This window comes from Musca vetustissima, unplaced genomic scaffold (genome assembly GCF_032173495.1).
Source record: "Musca vetustissima isolate MV318-11 ecotype Yass unplaced genomic scaffold, APGP_CSIRO_Mvet_v1 utg270426, whole genome shotgun sequence".
Lineage (NCBI taxonomy): Eukaryota > Metazoa > Arthropoda > Insecta > Diptera > Muscidae > Musca > Musca vetustissima.
The window spans coordinates 1-15,174 of record NW_026882213.1 but is presented as its reverse complement, the minus strand read 5'-3'; the positions used below and the strand labels follow the sequence as shown (position 1 = coordinate 15,174).

At 34.5% G+C, this 15,174-nt stretch overlaps 2 protein-coding genes across 2 annotated transcripts; both read right to left on the bottom strand.

Moving 5' to 3' along the window:
* Window positions 1-181: 181 nt before the first annotated feature.
* On the bottom strand, window positions 182-2,410 carry LOC133328424 (diphthine methyltransferase-like). Its single transcript, XM_061536993.1, has 2 exons — window positions 2,300-2,410; window positions 182-1,234 (listed from the first exon to the last, which is right to left on the bottom strand). Exons 1-2 carry the CDS (start codon window positions 2,408-2,410, stop codon window positions 182-184), a joined length of 1,164 nt encoding a protein of 387 aa, XP_061392977.1.
* Window positions 2,411-8,993: 6,583 nt separating this feature from the next.
* Window positions 8,994-14,946, bottom strand: LOC133328423 (ras guanine nucleotide exchange factor R-like). Its single transcript, XM_061536992.1, has 5 exons — window positions 13,165-14,946; window positions 10,391-10,796; window positions 9,900-10,174; window positions 9,244-9,818; window positions 8,994-9,138 (listed from the first exon to the last, which is right to left on the bottom strand). Exons 1-5 carry the CDS (start codon window positions 14,878-14,880, stop codon window positions 8,994-8,996), a joined length of 3,117 nt encoding a protein of 1,038 aa, XP_061392976.1. The 5' UTR covers window positions 14,881-14,946.
* Between the last annotated feature and the right edge of the window lie 228 nt (window positions 14,947-15,174).

Below are 15,174 nucleotides of genomic sequence, written 5' to 3'. Positions count from 1 at the left end.
TAAACGAACGAACCTATTCAGTAAACGAACGAACCTAATATTTTTGTATTCCCCAGGATTCTCATTCATTAATAGAAACAGATTCGAAACCAAATAAAAAACAAATCTTTTATAGTTTTTCTTTATTATATACATACGTATATATTTTTGTACAAATAACAAATACAGAGTATACCCGCGCTTAGCTAATCCGAGCGACACAAAGTTTATGATCATAAAAAGAACATGTTGCCATATACATACTCGCATCGCCAGGTTCGCAATTCAAACCCCAATCGGCACCATAACAGATGCTTTTATGCTCACCGAATTCACCAACTAACGTGGGTGCATTTAAATCCGACAAATCCACAACACTAAAATTATGATACATACAGGCACACAACATTAAATTGTGATTTCTGGGATCGGATTTTATTCGCCATATACCACCTTGTAAATTAATCTCACTCAATGGCCCCCTCATAGATCTCGTGTCAAATGTACGCAGATTTTCATCATAACTACCGGACAATAAGATATGCTCTCGCACGGGATGACTTAGCAAGCAAGTGACACCAGCCGAATGGGATTTATTTAGTGAAATACGTGATTCCGTACGTAAATCGTAGACATTTAGAAATGTGTCATCACCGCCCGTATAGACACGATTTATATCCCATTTATCGAATGCACATATCCAAGCTTCAAAGTTATGAGCATGCCAAGATTTCAATATTTCCAACGGTCTTTCATTGGATCTAGTTACAAGGCTTATATTGCCCTTGGAGTCAGATGTCAAAATTTCGTATTCATCATTTTTGTCACTGCACCGTCTCCAGTCTAATGCCAAGGCCAATAGATTATTGTCATCCGATTTAAGATGTATGGAATCGCAAAGTTTTAATTTACAATCAACATCCACTAATTGAAATATTTCAATTTGACCCAAAGCAGTAGCCGTTGCTAAAACGGGTGTTTCAGTTTCATTGGAGTTTAGCCATTTCATATCTAAAATGGCAGCCGTTTCAATACGTTGCAGTTCCTTTAATGAGTTACAATCCTTCTCAAATTCGAACAAATATATACGGCCTTTGCGTTGACATGGCTTCTCCTCTTCTCCATCCTTGGTTTCTTCGAGTTGATATGTTCCGCATGCAAAAATATTACGATAATTTGTATGGGGACACCATTCAATGGAATCGGCGGAATACTCCGTATCAATTGTGTGCAAAAGTTCAATGTTCAACATTATCTAAATGGGGATAAAAAAGAGAAGAAATAGAAACGTTAGATATATTATTTTGTAAGTTATTGTACTCTAAATTTTGAGAGTTGCAACTATGGTCCGAACGAAATCGGGATTAGTTGGATGGAGGGACCTTCAAAACCTTTGGCGTCGTAGATGGCACTCTCTACAACACTATTCGATGTATTTCAATCAGTTGTTAATTTTAAATTTTGAACAAAGTCATAAAATATTTTTTATTTTTTGAATTTTATTCCTTTAATAAAACGGCATTTACATAAAAACTTTTTGGCTGATTAGCCTATAAGGATTTATTTGACGAATATGCAATGGAATTGACAAAACCCACTGGGTTAACTAAATCGGGTACATTGCAAACGTACTATAAGTCTCTAAAATAGAACATACTGAGTAAATATTACCCGAAAAGTAATCTTAAGCCGCTGTTATTAGAACGGATATTAGCAATCTGAGCATTATAATCAAGGAAGAAATTTCAATGCATGAACGAATTCAACGCATGAACGAATTCGTTCGTTTTATTACAAAATGTTGTTCGTTTACCCAAAAGTCCAGTAAAAGAGAGTGAATTAAGAGAGCATATTTGACAGTTGTGTTACTGAGTATTTGCAAATTCTTACAAGTAAAATTTACACATTAAGAATTTTCTTGTACCATGAGCTGATATTTAATCACCTGATTTGTTATGTTTTGCAAACAAACAACAAATTTGTTCTCAATCTATTTTTTTTTAATTTTATTTTTATTTTGTATCATTAAACATTAAAATGGATGAAGAAAACGCAAGTATTTATAATCAACATCAATTTTCTGCTTGTTATCCATTTTACTAATAAAAATGCAGCTTTTTTGTTTGTGCCAAATTGTTTTTTGTTCGTATGCTTTTTGCAATGTTCTCAATTCGTATTTACTCTTTGCAAATTATTACTGAGTAAATGTTACTGGGAAAGTAAGCGAACGAACCTAAGGAATTCTTCTGGATGAACTTGAGATTATTCTGATTTAACAAAATCCTTGTCTATAATTGTATATATCTCCTGTTCGACAAACCGGATGCATAAATTGGTCTCCCATCGTTTTAACATTTTTGGGATGCTTCTTTGGTCTAGCCCATTTGCGTATATCATCCATTATACCAATAGGAAAATCACCAGCATCCATATCTATCTCCATGACTTTTTGCCTCCGAATCATCAGTTTGTCATCTGCCTACATGTTTTTTGGTAAGATGACCATACGTCATCATTTTTAGAGCACAATCATCATCAGAGTCAGTTGAAATGGCTGTCATCTATAGAATTAATGTCCTTTATCTGTCATCTATTTCTATAATCTGTCAAAATCCATATTTTTAAACCCTTGATCAATATATTTTTTTTTCTTCTTTAAGTAATTGGCCCGCCTCCCGATTATCGAGTATAATAGCGCCACCACAGATTATGTAGACTTTGTCAACGAGCCTCCAAAATACATTCAATTTAAACACTGCTTTCCTTGGTTAATTGACCAAATCGTTAGGATAATTCCAATGATAATGAAATCCTCAACCGTTTGGATTCCATTGAACGGCTCGAACTTTATAGGTTATCCGTATTCGAAAAAAACACGTGTTAGTTAAGCGAACGCTTAACAACCGCCATTTTGTAAAAATCTATTTTTAAGCCCGTGGGCGTATAATGCTTTTTTAAACTTTTTAGATCACGTCCTTCTTGTGAGCCGTCCGAAGACGAACTGTTGATCAATATTTATTTTTGTAAAATAAAAGAAATTAATAAATACATTTTATAGAAACAGGTGTTCAAAAAAGACGCATCCGCCATTTTCTTACAATAAAAAATTAGAAATACTTGCTGTCATTGTAAAAAATTTGGGGATGCGTCTTTTTTGAACTCTATTTCTATATGAAGGAGTTGCCAGATCGAAACAAAATTTAACATATGTTCATAACAGAGATGGAAGTTTCCAAATCACATAACTTTTTCTGTTTATACCGAGCTTTTTGTGCTAGGCTATGAACTTTCAGAACTGTCCTCGTATTTTCCAACCGATTTCTCTGTTAATTTATATTTTGAGTTCTAATTTTGTAAGAAATTTCCCAAAAACATATATATTTATTAGAAATTTTGGTATTTTAAGGGTTTCTGGACACATTTTGAAACCGAATGGGTTATAATTTTATATTCTGTATTTTATGATTCTAGGTGTCCTCAATATAAAGAAATCCACCTTTTATTTTTTTTTAATTTTACGAAAATTTGCCTTCAAAAGTGGCTGCCTCACCTTGTTTGCATTTATTTTGTCAAGTTTTCAAAAGAAAAATAATGGTCGGTGGTCAATGGTTTTGTCTTCTTTATCTGTTTGGTCGTAGCATATCAATAACTTGACAGCTACGCCTGAAAACCCTGTTGAAGCGTACAGGTGCAAGGCTCAGTTAAAAAAACCTAGCGTAAGGGTCATCATTTTAGATGGTAGATGGTGACCAATGTTCATATGGTTATATAGATCATTCTGCCATTCCCTCTCCGAAAAAACTCTCCGACTGTCCACCAATCAAGAATTTTATTGTTCATTTACTTTCCTCTTTGTGAAGACGAGATTGAAATAGTTTCAGTCTAATAATAGTACGTTTACACTATACCGGATTTATTTAACCCAGTGGGTTAAATAGTCAATTCCTTTGAATATATGCCAAATAAATCCTCATAAAGCAGGTTAAAACTCCTTGTACATTAGAAATTTTTACCGGGTTAACCTACTTTATGAGGATTTATTTGACATATATGCAAAGAAAATGACTGTCCACCAATCAAGAATTTTATTGTTCATTTACTTTCCTCTTTGTGAAGACGAGATTGAAATAGTTTCAGTCTAATAATAGTACGTTTACACTATACCGGATTTATTTAACCCAGTGGGTTAAATAGTCAATTCCTTTGAATATATGCCAAATAAATCCTCATAAAGCAGGTTAAAACTCCTTGTATATTAGAAATTTTTACCGGGTTAACCTACTTTATGAGGATTTATTTGACATATATGCAAAGAAAATGACAATTGAAACCCACTGGGTTAACGAAATCCGGTAAATGTAAACGTACTGTAACCCGGCAAAAAATTATAATGTAAATGCCATTTTACATAGATTGTTTTTCTTATATCCGGGATCAAAGGGTTTATGAGTGAAGTTCCTTCTTACTAAATCATCGTATAATAAAAAATAACTCACATTTTTACTACTTTAAAAAATTATTGACTTTATTATGTTTTGTTTTTCTTTTTTGTTTGTTTGTATCATAATAATCAATCATACATGTTTTTTTTTAATTATGTTTATGCGCTCATCATGTATACAAGTATTAATATTATGTATGTATATATGCATGTATATGAATATTATGTTTTTTATATATTGTATAAATATATATATGTATATATAGTATTCATATATAATATAGTAATGTTTTCTTGTTCATTTTCTTTGCGGTTTTTCATAAAAGTATATCTTTTTTTTGTTTTTGGGAGGGGTATTAAAGTTTAGTTTTATTTTTTGTTATTGTTGTTATTTATTATTATTACACAGTAATTAATATTAACATAAATCGTATAGTTTTACAATCTTAGCATTAATAATATATTATTATATATTAATGTATATGTTTTCATAAATTGATGTTGTGGTTTCCTACTTTGTATATATATATGTTGTCTATGTATACATTTTCTTTCTACATACGAAATAAAAAAGATAACGAATTGAAAATAAAATATATATTATAGTGTTATTAAAATAAAACTAGGAATAAAAAATAATAAACAACATTGTTATTTTTTGCAACATAAACTTTATAAACTCATAGTAATAATATTGAGGAGATAATAACTATTCCACACTCAAGTATATTCAGGGGGTATTTTTGTGTGTGTTTTTTTATTTTCTTATTTCTGAACTATAAAATATATTGTGTTAATGCTATTGAAGAATTTGTTGATGTAGTTTTTGTTGTTAAACTTAAAAAAAGGGTTTTCTTTTTTGTCCTTCTATAAATACATTATTTATTGCATATTAGGGAGTGTGTTTTAGTTTATTTATTTTTTGTGTGTTATATATTTAAATGGTTTTCGGTTATTTCTTGTTTTGTTATTATTATATATTTTATTGTTGTTGCTGTTGTTTTTGTTACATATGTATTTAGGCTCCTCTCATCACATTTTCAAATATATTGTTGTTGCTGTTGTTGTTGATTTTCTAGGGTTAATATTACATAGTCCACTACTTTTACTTGTTCAACTACACATTATTATATGTATATTTATTGGGATCTGCTGTTTTATTTTTTCTAAACCTACCCTCTTATAATAATATAAATATAATATTGTTTTACTTTTCTTTAAGCATTCTTTTGTATAATAATTTCAGTATTATAAAAAATAATAGAAATTTAAATATCGCAATAAAAATTATATTTCAATGAATTAATGGGTTCGTTCGTTTACTCAATAATTTTTACAAATTATTACAAAATTTTGTTCGTTTACCCAAAAGTCCGGTAAAAGAGAGCGAATTGAGAGAGTAGATTTGACAGTTGTGTTACTGAGTATTTGAAAATTCTTACAAGGAAAATTTATGTTATGTTTTGTAAACAAACAACAAAATTGTTCTCAAGTAAATTGATTGTTTTGTGAAATTTATATCATTAAACATTAAAATGGATGAAGAACCGAAAAGCATTTATAAACAACATCAATTTTCCGCTTTTTATCCATTTTTGTTTGCGCCACATTGTTTGTGTCGATACAATTATTTTACTTTTTGTAATTTTCTTTCTTGAGAACGAAAAAATCGTATTTTACTCTTTGGAAATTCTTACTGAGTAAATGTTACTGGGAAAGTACACGAATGAACCTAATAAATTATTTATTTCTACCGGGAGCAAAGCTGTATGCTATCGGATGAGTCCATATGTGGCGGACAGTGAAAAGATTTAAAAAATTCAAGGATCAGTCAGTTATGACAAGTGCCTCTGATCCTAAAATAAACCAGGCGAAATAGGCGACCCTAAATAACCAATTTCTAACGTTGGTGTGTAAAGCGACCTGATACCCAAAATTTCTGTAGTCAGGGTACCGACTGCCATGGTCGCAAAACCCCCCACGAAAAAACTAACAAAATGATAATTTCCTTTCAAGTGATATTGGTGTAGCTGCCCTGGGACTAAGCCCTAAATTTGACAAGTACAGCAAAATTCGAATGCAAACTTCAATGTAGGTTTTAAATGTACTGAAAATTAATTTTCGTGGTTGAGAACAAATGAAATAATAAATGCCCTTGATCTAGTTAGGTCAATTTTGCACTCAGTAATAAATTTAACCTCTATGAAATATCCCAGTCATAGGTCAAGTGGTGGTTTATGTCTATGATAAAGTACAACTATCAAGTTCGACCTCTACCAGATTTGGATGGAGTGGCATTACGGCACTCTTTACAAACAGACTACGTGCTGCATATCACACTCTGCTTACAAGAAATCTACTGTGGGGAAAAAACTAGGACTTTTTGGTGGCCGACAATTGCCCAATATATAATATGTTGTATTATCGGTCTAGAAATACACACCACATAGGTGGGGACATTGACTGTAAAGAACCAATGTTATATACTAAATGAAAAATTCTTGTAATTAAGAATACAACCGAAGTGGATAAGAGGTTTGGTGTAGAACTTCTAAATTACAGCAAATGCGGTTGGAAAATGTGACGTTTCCGAGGACAATGTCAAAAAATGGTAGGTTAATGGATGACATATGGAAACCTTACAAAGTTTATATGGTAAAGATGTTACCAAAAAAATGGCGAACAGGAACTTCAATAGGCCATTTAGAGGAGTTCTACACATTGTTCTATTGATTTTCAATCCATATTTTAAATATCGTAGACTCCGTGAATAATTTTTGTAATATAGAACAGAACTTATATATGTGTTGAAAAAACTCTACACGTCTTCGATCAAAAAAGGCGCTTTTATTAACTAAAAACAAAAAGAAAAATCTTAATTTCACATGTTTATAGTTTTCATTTAAACTTTTTTTATTCTCCTACACAATTATGCTTTCGTTACTTAGACCTTTTTGCATTTTAGCTAACGATATGTCGATGCCCTTAGTCATTATGTCCATATAATTATAAGATTTTTATCCAGTTTAGCTTTAAATTTCGTTTCAACGTTAGTGTTGGGATCCTGGACATATCAGGCAAAAAATTTGATTCAAGCTAATTCGAGTGAGTCATTACACTTGTTTTTTTAATGGTTTTTAATTAACAGGGCATTGGAATTACTTTTTTTCTCGCACTCTCGAAGCCGTTTGAATAGAATTAAAAAAGCGGCCATTTGTCTTTGTACTGATGTAAACAAACAATTTTCTCGTAGTAAAAATGATATTCAGAAAATGAAATAGACAATAGACTTGACATTAAACTTATTACAAAAAAATATGTATATGTTTTAAAGTAAACAATAAAAATTATATATATTACAAGATGGATGGTAAAAATTAGATCATCAATGATAGAATATATAATTTGTGGTCACATTGCCTGTATCTCTCTCTTTATACTGATTGCTATTTTAAGTGGTATGCATATAAATATGTATATATATATATATATATATATATGAATATAATTTGTGTGGTTGTGTGGCTCTATATTTATTATTATTTCAATATTAGGATTTTGTTGAATGTTGAATTTTTTTTATGATTTTGGAGACCATTTTTTTATAAAGACTTTTATGAAAATATTTGTTCTTGTTCTTTGGCAAAAGGACAATTGTAAATATAATCAATTCTTGTTCTATGTAAACATGTAAAATTGAATTAAAATGTTGAATGAAAATTTTGAAAGTTTTCATTCCAGTTTTTTTATAGAACAAGAATTGAGCCCCAGCAGTTCAATATGGGAATACATTTAATGTTGGCTTAGATGAAACTAAGTTTCAGTTGAAATATTTTGGTTTGGAAACTAGGCTCATAACCCGAATAACAAGAAAAAACAAATTCCTCATTTTATATATTTTAAAATAGATATGTAACCAAAACGAAAGATGGCCAGCCATCTTGTCGAAACAAATTTAGAAATTAAAAAAAAATACAAATAAAGTTATAACGTTTAATATAAATTATTATTCATTTTAACCTAACACACTTTAATCTAATCAAAATTTGTTTTTTTTTCAAGGTTGGTATTGTCTGATAAATAAATTAGTTTGAGAATTCCATTTGAAAATTAATTGTTTAAAATAATGTAATTGAAATTTACAAATAGAATAACCGAATTTCAAATTAAATATTTTGAATTTAAAATTGCATTCCAAATGAAATCTTTCAAATTATTATAGTTATAGACGGGAAGACATGTAGCTTTTGCCATGTTGTGATAGCAATGGGAGCCATAAAAAGCAAGACATATGCCCTTAATCAACATGTCACCTTTTTGTAAATAAAAAAACATTTACAATTACTGAATAGAATAGGAAATATTTGTGTATGTGTGTGTGATATCAAATTTATTATACAATTTTAATTTCAGATATTAAAAATGTGCATATCTTCGCCGAATTACCAATTTACAAATGTCCTGCCCGGACAGAGAACAATATCTTCATTTCCATATTGTCAATACAATGTTAGTGTGTTTGTTTTTTAAATGGTCTCTCTTGTGTTTTTTGTTTCTATGTTTCCTATTTTTCTTATTTTGTTTTCATAACAATTATGGGTTCGAGAATTTTTAACATGTCGTTATTGTTTTCCGGTTGATTTGTTGAATTTGTTTGATTATTAAAATCCTTGCCTTGTTGCTGTTTTAAAAAATTATTATTATTGTTGTTGTTGCTGCTGATGTGATTGAGAAGATTGGGTGTTTGCAACATACGTTGTTGCATTAATATTTGTTGCTGCTGCTGTTGTTGTTGTTGCTGCTGTTGATGTTGTTGTTGCTGCTGTTGTTGTTGCTGCTGTTGTAATTGATGATCCTGACTATTTGAAGGACTACTCTCCTGCGATAAGCTGCCACCACTTAAACTCCCTGCGCTGTGTAAATCAGCCGATATATTATTTTTGGTATCGTAGCCATTTGTTGAGGCACCACCAGTTGAACCGTAAAGATCCGTTGAGGGTGACGCAGCATCACCGCGACTACCACCGCCAGCTGTATCGTTTTCCAGTTTAACACGATTATAATGGGGTGTGTGTGTCCGAAGGCGACGCATTCGTGCATATTCCGCCTGTTTGGCAAGGCGAATTTTCCGTTCCTCGGGTGTTTCGGTGGCACGTATTTCCGCGCGTTTTTGACGCGCACGTTCGCTTAACTTTTGTAGACGCACTGCCCGTTGTTCAGGCGTTTCATTGGCACGCAGAGCACGTTGATGGGCGGCCATTTTTTCCAAGCGTTTGCGTTTTTCTTCGTCGTTTTCGTATTTGAGTTTACGCGGCATGGGTAATAGTTGGGAATGTTGTTGCTGTTGTGGTTGATCTTGTTGTTGTTGTTGTTGCTGCTGCTGATGCTGTTGTTGTTGCTGGTCCGGATGCTGTTGTATTTGTTGAAGTTGTATTTCCTGTGGCTGTTGCTGTTGTTGCTGCTGCTGTTGCAACTGCGCCAACTGCTGATATGATTGACCACGTCCGCGTCGCTGTGTCAACTGTGGTGAGGCTAACATTTGATTGATCTCTTGCTCCAGCAATGCACTCATTTTCTGTTGATGCTGTTGCAGGAGTATATCGTCCGGCGACATATTCAATGGATCTTTACTGTTGTTGTTAAATATCAGCTTTCTAGGACGACCGCGGACCGCTTTTGGAAAATCCTGTATAACATGTGTCTGCTGCTGTTGTGCCTGTTGTTGCTGCTGCTGCGGCTGTTGTTGTTGACTGGCTGCTCAGGTCGTCATGTCGCCAGAATTTTGTGACAATAACAAGATGAGAATACACAGAACACACACAAAAAACGGAAAGGAAAAGGAAATAAGACAAACAAAGGAACAAAGCAAAAACACAAAAGAAAAAAAATTTGACGTTAGTACAATAACAATAACAAATTAGTTCTATCGCGAAGAGGAGCCGCCGCTCTCCTTCAGCATTTTGCGCGTACCCGAATTAGGTGGCGATGATCCCGTCGTGGATCCTCCCACTGCATTCGATGCTGTGGTAAAATGTACCGGAGTAAATGGTGGCGGTACGGTATTCGGTGCTATGCCCAACTGAAAGCCATTATGATACATGGGATAGTAAGCAGCAGCGGGAGCCGTTTGTGTTGGTGTATTCGGCGGTGTGGTAACTGCAACTGTGGTATTTGCTACTGCAGCTGCTGTGGCAGCCGCTGGAAATGTGGCCAAATATGGAAATTGATTGTAGAGTGGTGTGGGAGGATTTTGTATTTGTGGATGTGTTGTCTTCAGTTTTTGTCCCTCGTTTTTCTCATTTTGACTGGCAGCGCTAGAGACTCCTCCAACAGACCCGCTGTTGTTGATATTACTGCTTGGTGAGTTGTTGTTTGTCTAAAATAATGCACGCATGTCATGTCTTGCTTAAGTATCAAAATGGTGCTTCAATTATATTTCTTTGATTTGGTTATGGAATGACATTTTTGAATAATGAACCAAAAATTATTCAACAACAATTTGCACATACATACATATATTTTTGTTTTATAAAATCAGAAAAAGATAACAATATACATATGTAAATAAATATTTTTTTCTAAGGAAACATTTATATTTGGCATCGTTTTTTGGAAATACTAAACAAAATTCCTATCAACTAAAGGGGGTGGGTATGTGGGTGGGCGGATGTATAGTTGCTAAAACTTCTTCAATCTACTAAAGCTGTTGTCCTCAAACTGAACATGTATCTAAAGCCTATATTTTAAATTTAAATATTTTCTGCCATTTTAGAATTGGTGGATATTGGAAAATCTTTTAAGGAACACTAAACATGAAATATTAGGTATACACTCTAGAAGTCAGTGAATTGCAAAAAAACCGCCATACATTCAAATCGGGGATTGACATATTGCAGATATATAGCAAATAGTGACATACTTTTTTAAATATGGGAAAATTCCACAGGGATCCTTATATAGACCTTATATTATGGATACCTGACCAAATTCGTTACGCGACAGCATTTCCATTTAAATAGATTAGTGTTTGTTATTAGCCGACCTTTGGACGGGAATTTAATAGGGGAGAGGGGGGCACCTTTGAACACTTTTTGCTTTCAAGCCTTATAAAATTTTTTATTTTGTAATTTTTAGTTTCTTATAAATTTTATCTAATAGGTACATATGTAACCTTTAAAATGAATATACATATGACATACTATAAGCTTGATAAATATATTTTATTACTGTTTTAATGGACGAACTCAAAGTGTTCAAAACTGCCCCCCCAGGGGGGCACCTTTGAACAAGGCTTGACATTTTTGAACGACATGGTTTTTTACAGTGTTTATGTTCAAATATGTATGTATTTTATTAATACATATCAGAAATGCATTAATTTATTAAAAAATATATACAAAATTTTCAAAATTTAAAAATTTTAGATCAAAAGTTATTAAAACATAAAATGACTTAAAAACAAAAATTAATATGGTGAAAAATACAGTTAAATTCGTAATCTTATTAGCCCCTTTGAAATGTTGAGAAATCGAAGCCAAAAGTTAAAAACTTCTTTTTTTACTCGAGTTTAATGGGCATGTTCAAAGGTGCCCCACCCATGGCATTTTACGGAAATTTAAAATAACTTTTTTTGTAATAAATATATATGAATAAAATTACATTAGTTATGTTTGAAATGATTGTTGGAATGCAAAAAATTTGTTTGACGAAAGAAAACTATCACATAATTCTTCCTGCGCCCTTACAACCAAATGAATAAAAGTTTACAATCACACTGAGATAACATGGTCACCCATGCACAAATTTTCGACAACTGAAAAAGCAAGCCAAAGTGGTTTACGCATATAGAACACAAGATTGCCATATACAAAAATGTGGTTGTGGGTCGGAAAAATATTAAACCAAGATTTTATGAGCGCTGTTCAAAGGTGCCCCCCTCTCCCCTACTTTCTTTTATAGGTTGATTAAATGTTTTCAATCGGCACTGCAACCACGTCAAATGTATATCCTTAGTGCATTTTTAAAGACAAGTTTCCACGACAGAGGGGTCTACGATCCGAAACGACCCGAGTCTTACTCGACCAAAGTCTGTAGCCCTCAGCCCATTGTGTATAAGCATTAGTGATGCTACAACAACAACAATAATAAAGGCCCCAGCGGAACTTTACATAATCATATCTCAGGAAATATGGACCATGCGCACCATCAGACTCCATCTTAGATGGTTCACAGCTCGTGTTGGTATTTCCTGAGAGAAACAATATTAGGAAACCTGCTGTTGCTTTAATGAACTATGAGTTCCATAAAATATTTCCAATTTCCACATTGCATCAGTCACCTATGTATCAATCTAAAAAACAATGTATCTATATTTTAATTATTAATTTGAAATAATAATTTCAATGGTTTTGTTATCCTTTTCTTACCTTTAGCCTACACTCTGGTCACTTTTGCACACCTCCACCATTGAGCCGCCTAATTAATAATGACTAGAGAAATGAAAAAATACATAAAATACCCGACCATAGGTACAAACTAATAAATCCCTATGGCGGCACCTAGCACAATACGTCAAGTATATAATTTTCTATACAGATGTATGAAATATGGCTATTGCATTTCTTTCCCACCTTTCTGGTATTATCCTTAAATTATTAGAACTATGGACAAAACTATCTTCTCTTCATTGGCCTAAACGCAACTAGAATTGGGCGTATAAACGTGAAGAAACTAAAACATGTTCAGTTCGACACCATACCCACCTGTTGAAGCTCCTGCTTCTTAGCATACTTATTCTGTTGTTGATATAAATCTAATGAGCTAGCGATTGTGCTGAAATGAGGAACATTAGCTGCTGTTTGTGGCAGTTTAATGGATACCTTTTGTGATGCCTCATCGTACAGATGCTGTGAAAAGAGATTTGATGCCTCCGAATCGACAAGCAAACTGGCACCACCTACGGCTCCACCTCCACCCCCCGTTTGCTGTTGGTGTGGTGTGCCAAAGCGATTTTGTTGTAGGCTACTATTAGATTGTTGTTGTGGTTGTGTTTGTGGTTCCTGCTTCAAGATGGTGGCACTACCTGTGCGTAACGTTGTTGGATTAATGAACATATTCTGATAGTATTCAATGGGATTGGCAGCCAGGACGGCAGCCTGTTGATATGATGCAGCTAATTGATGTGGATCTCCTCCACCTCCAGCAGTTCCATTGGCGCTACCTTGCCGGGAGAGCTCCTCATTGCCGGTTGGCGTTGCAGAATTGCCGCTACCATTTGTTCCAGCTGCGCCTCCACCACCACCACTGCCCGGTGTTGTTGTGGTTCCGCTTGTTGTCGATGCAGATGCTGGTGCCTGATGATTTAGATTTAAAGAGTCATTATTACAATTATTTGTAGCGCTTTGCGTCGTCGTATTCGAATTCTGGATGGAATTCGGAGTCTGCGCCGCGCCAGTTTTTAAATTTTTTTTCTTTTCTCTGACCTTTCTTGCATATTCATTGAGTTTTTTCAGTCGTTCCTTACGCGATTCCGGCGATTCATTGGCAATACGTTGACGGGCCCGTGATGCCATCTCGGCCAGCCGTATTTTCCTCTGTTCGGGAGTCTCATTGGCTCGATACATACGCATACGTTCGGCAAGTTTGATCAGTCGTTTGGACCGCTGGTCGGGAGATTCCATGGCGCGACGCAGACGCTGTCGGGCGGCATTACGTACTAGGCGCATTGCCCGCTCCATTTCGTTTTCGTTTTGTCTACGTAGGCGATTGGCTTCGGCATTGCGGGCCAGCCGCTTGCGATATTCTTCTTCTGTTTCGCGGTTACGTCGTTCCCGCATTCGTTCAGCGTTGCGTGCTAGGCGTCGAGCTCTAGCTTCGGGACTTTCATTCCAACGATGTCGAACAGCCGATGAGGTTGAAGATGTGACAGAGGCCGGGCCCAAGGCTGTGGTAGTTACACCGCCTGTGCCAGCGCCGACCGGGGCACCAACACTGGCAACTGCATTACTAACAATTGGTGTAGGAAGGGGTTGTTGTTTAAGCGACAACGGCTGTGGATAGACGGCAGTTAATTGCTGCAACTGTTGATGCTGTTGCAATTGTTGTAACTGTTGCTGCTGCTGTTGATCCGCCTGTTGCTGCTGCTGTTGTTGTTGCTGCTGTTGAGAAGCTAAATGCTGTTGCAACTGTTGCTGTTGTAGATGGTGTTGCTGGAGTTGTTGCTGATGTTGATGCTGCTGCTGCAACTGTAGCTGTTGTTGTAATTGTTGTTCATGATGCGACAGCGGTACTAACAGCGGATGATCGATAAGTAAGCGTGCATTCGAGCCATTGAGAGCTAGCAGATTGGTGGGATACTGCTGATGGTGATGATGCTGCTGCTGTTGTTGCTGGTGCTGCTGCTGTAGATGTTGTTGTTCAAGTGTCGGTTCAACTTTTATCCCATTGGGACCAGATTCCATTGCTTTGTACAAAAGCGCCAAACAAGGACAAATTTACGAAAAAAGGAACAATTGTTGCAGTCGTTTGTCGTCTAAAAGAGAGGACGACAAATCTATACGTAATATATTATATATATTATAGATTTATGTGGTGGCACTGTTTTTGTTGTTAACAATATGTGTAGAGTAGTAAAGCCGCCGTGGAACAACAACAGTTGACAACAAATTTATTGTTGCTGGGTAGAAAGAACAAAATGCTTAACTGATGATAATGCTAAAGGCTGCTGTTGTGTTTGTTGAAGTAGACGTTGTCGT

Coding starts and splice junctions, on each gene's coding strand:
- LOC133328424 (XM_061536993.1), bottom strand. CDS start 2,410: ATGGATGCTGGTGATTTTCCTATTGGTATAATGGATGATATACGCAAA. Junction 1,235..2,299: donor GAGACCAATTTATGCATCCG/GTTTGTCGAACA, acceptor ATCCCCATTTAG/ATAATGTTGAACATTGAACT.
- LOC133328423 (XM_061536992.1), bottom strand. CDS start 14,880: ATGGAATCTGGTCCCAATGGGATAAAAGTTGAACCGACACTTGAACAA. Junction 10,797..13,164: donor AGGTGGGTATGGTGTCGAAC/TGAACATGTTTT, acceptor GCATTATTTTAG/ACAAACAACAACTCACCAAG. Junction 10,175..10,390: donor ATCATCGCCACCTAATTCGG/GTACGCGCAAAA, acceptor CGACCTGAGCAG/CCAGTCAACAACAACAGCCG.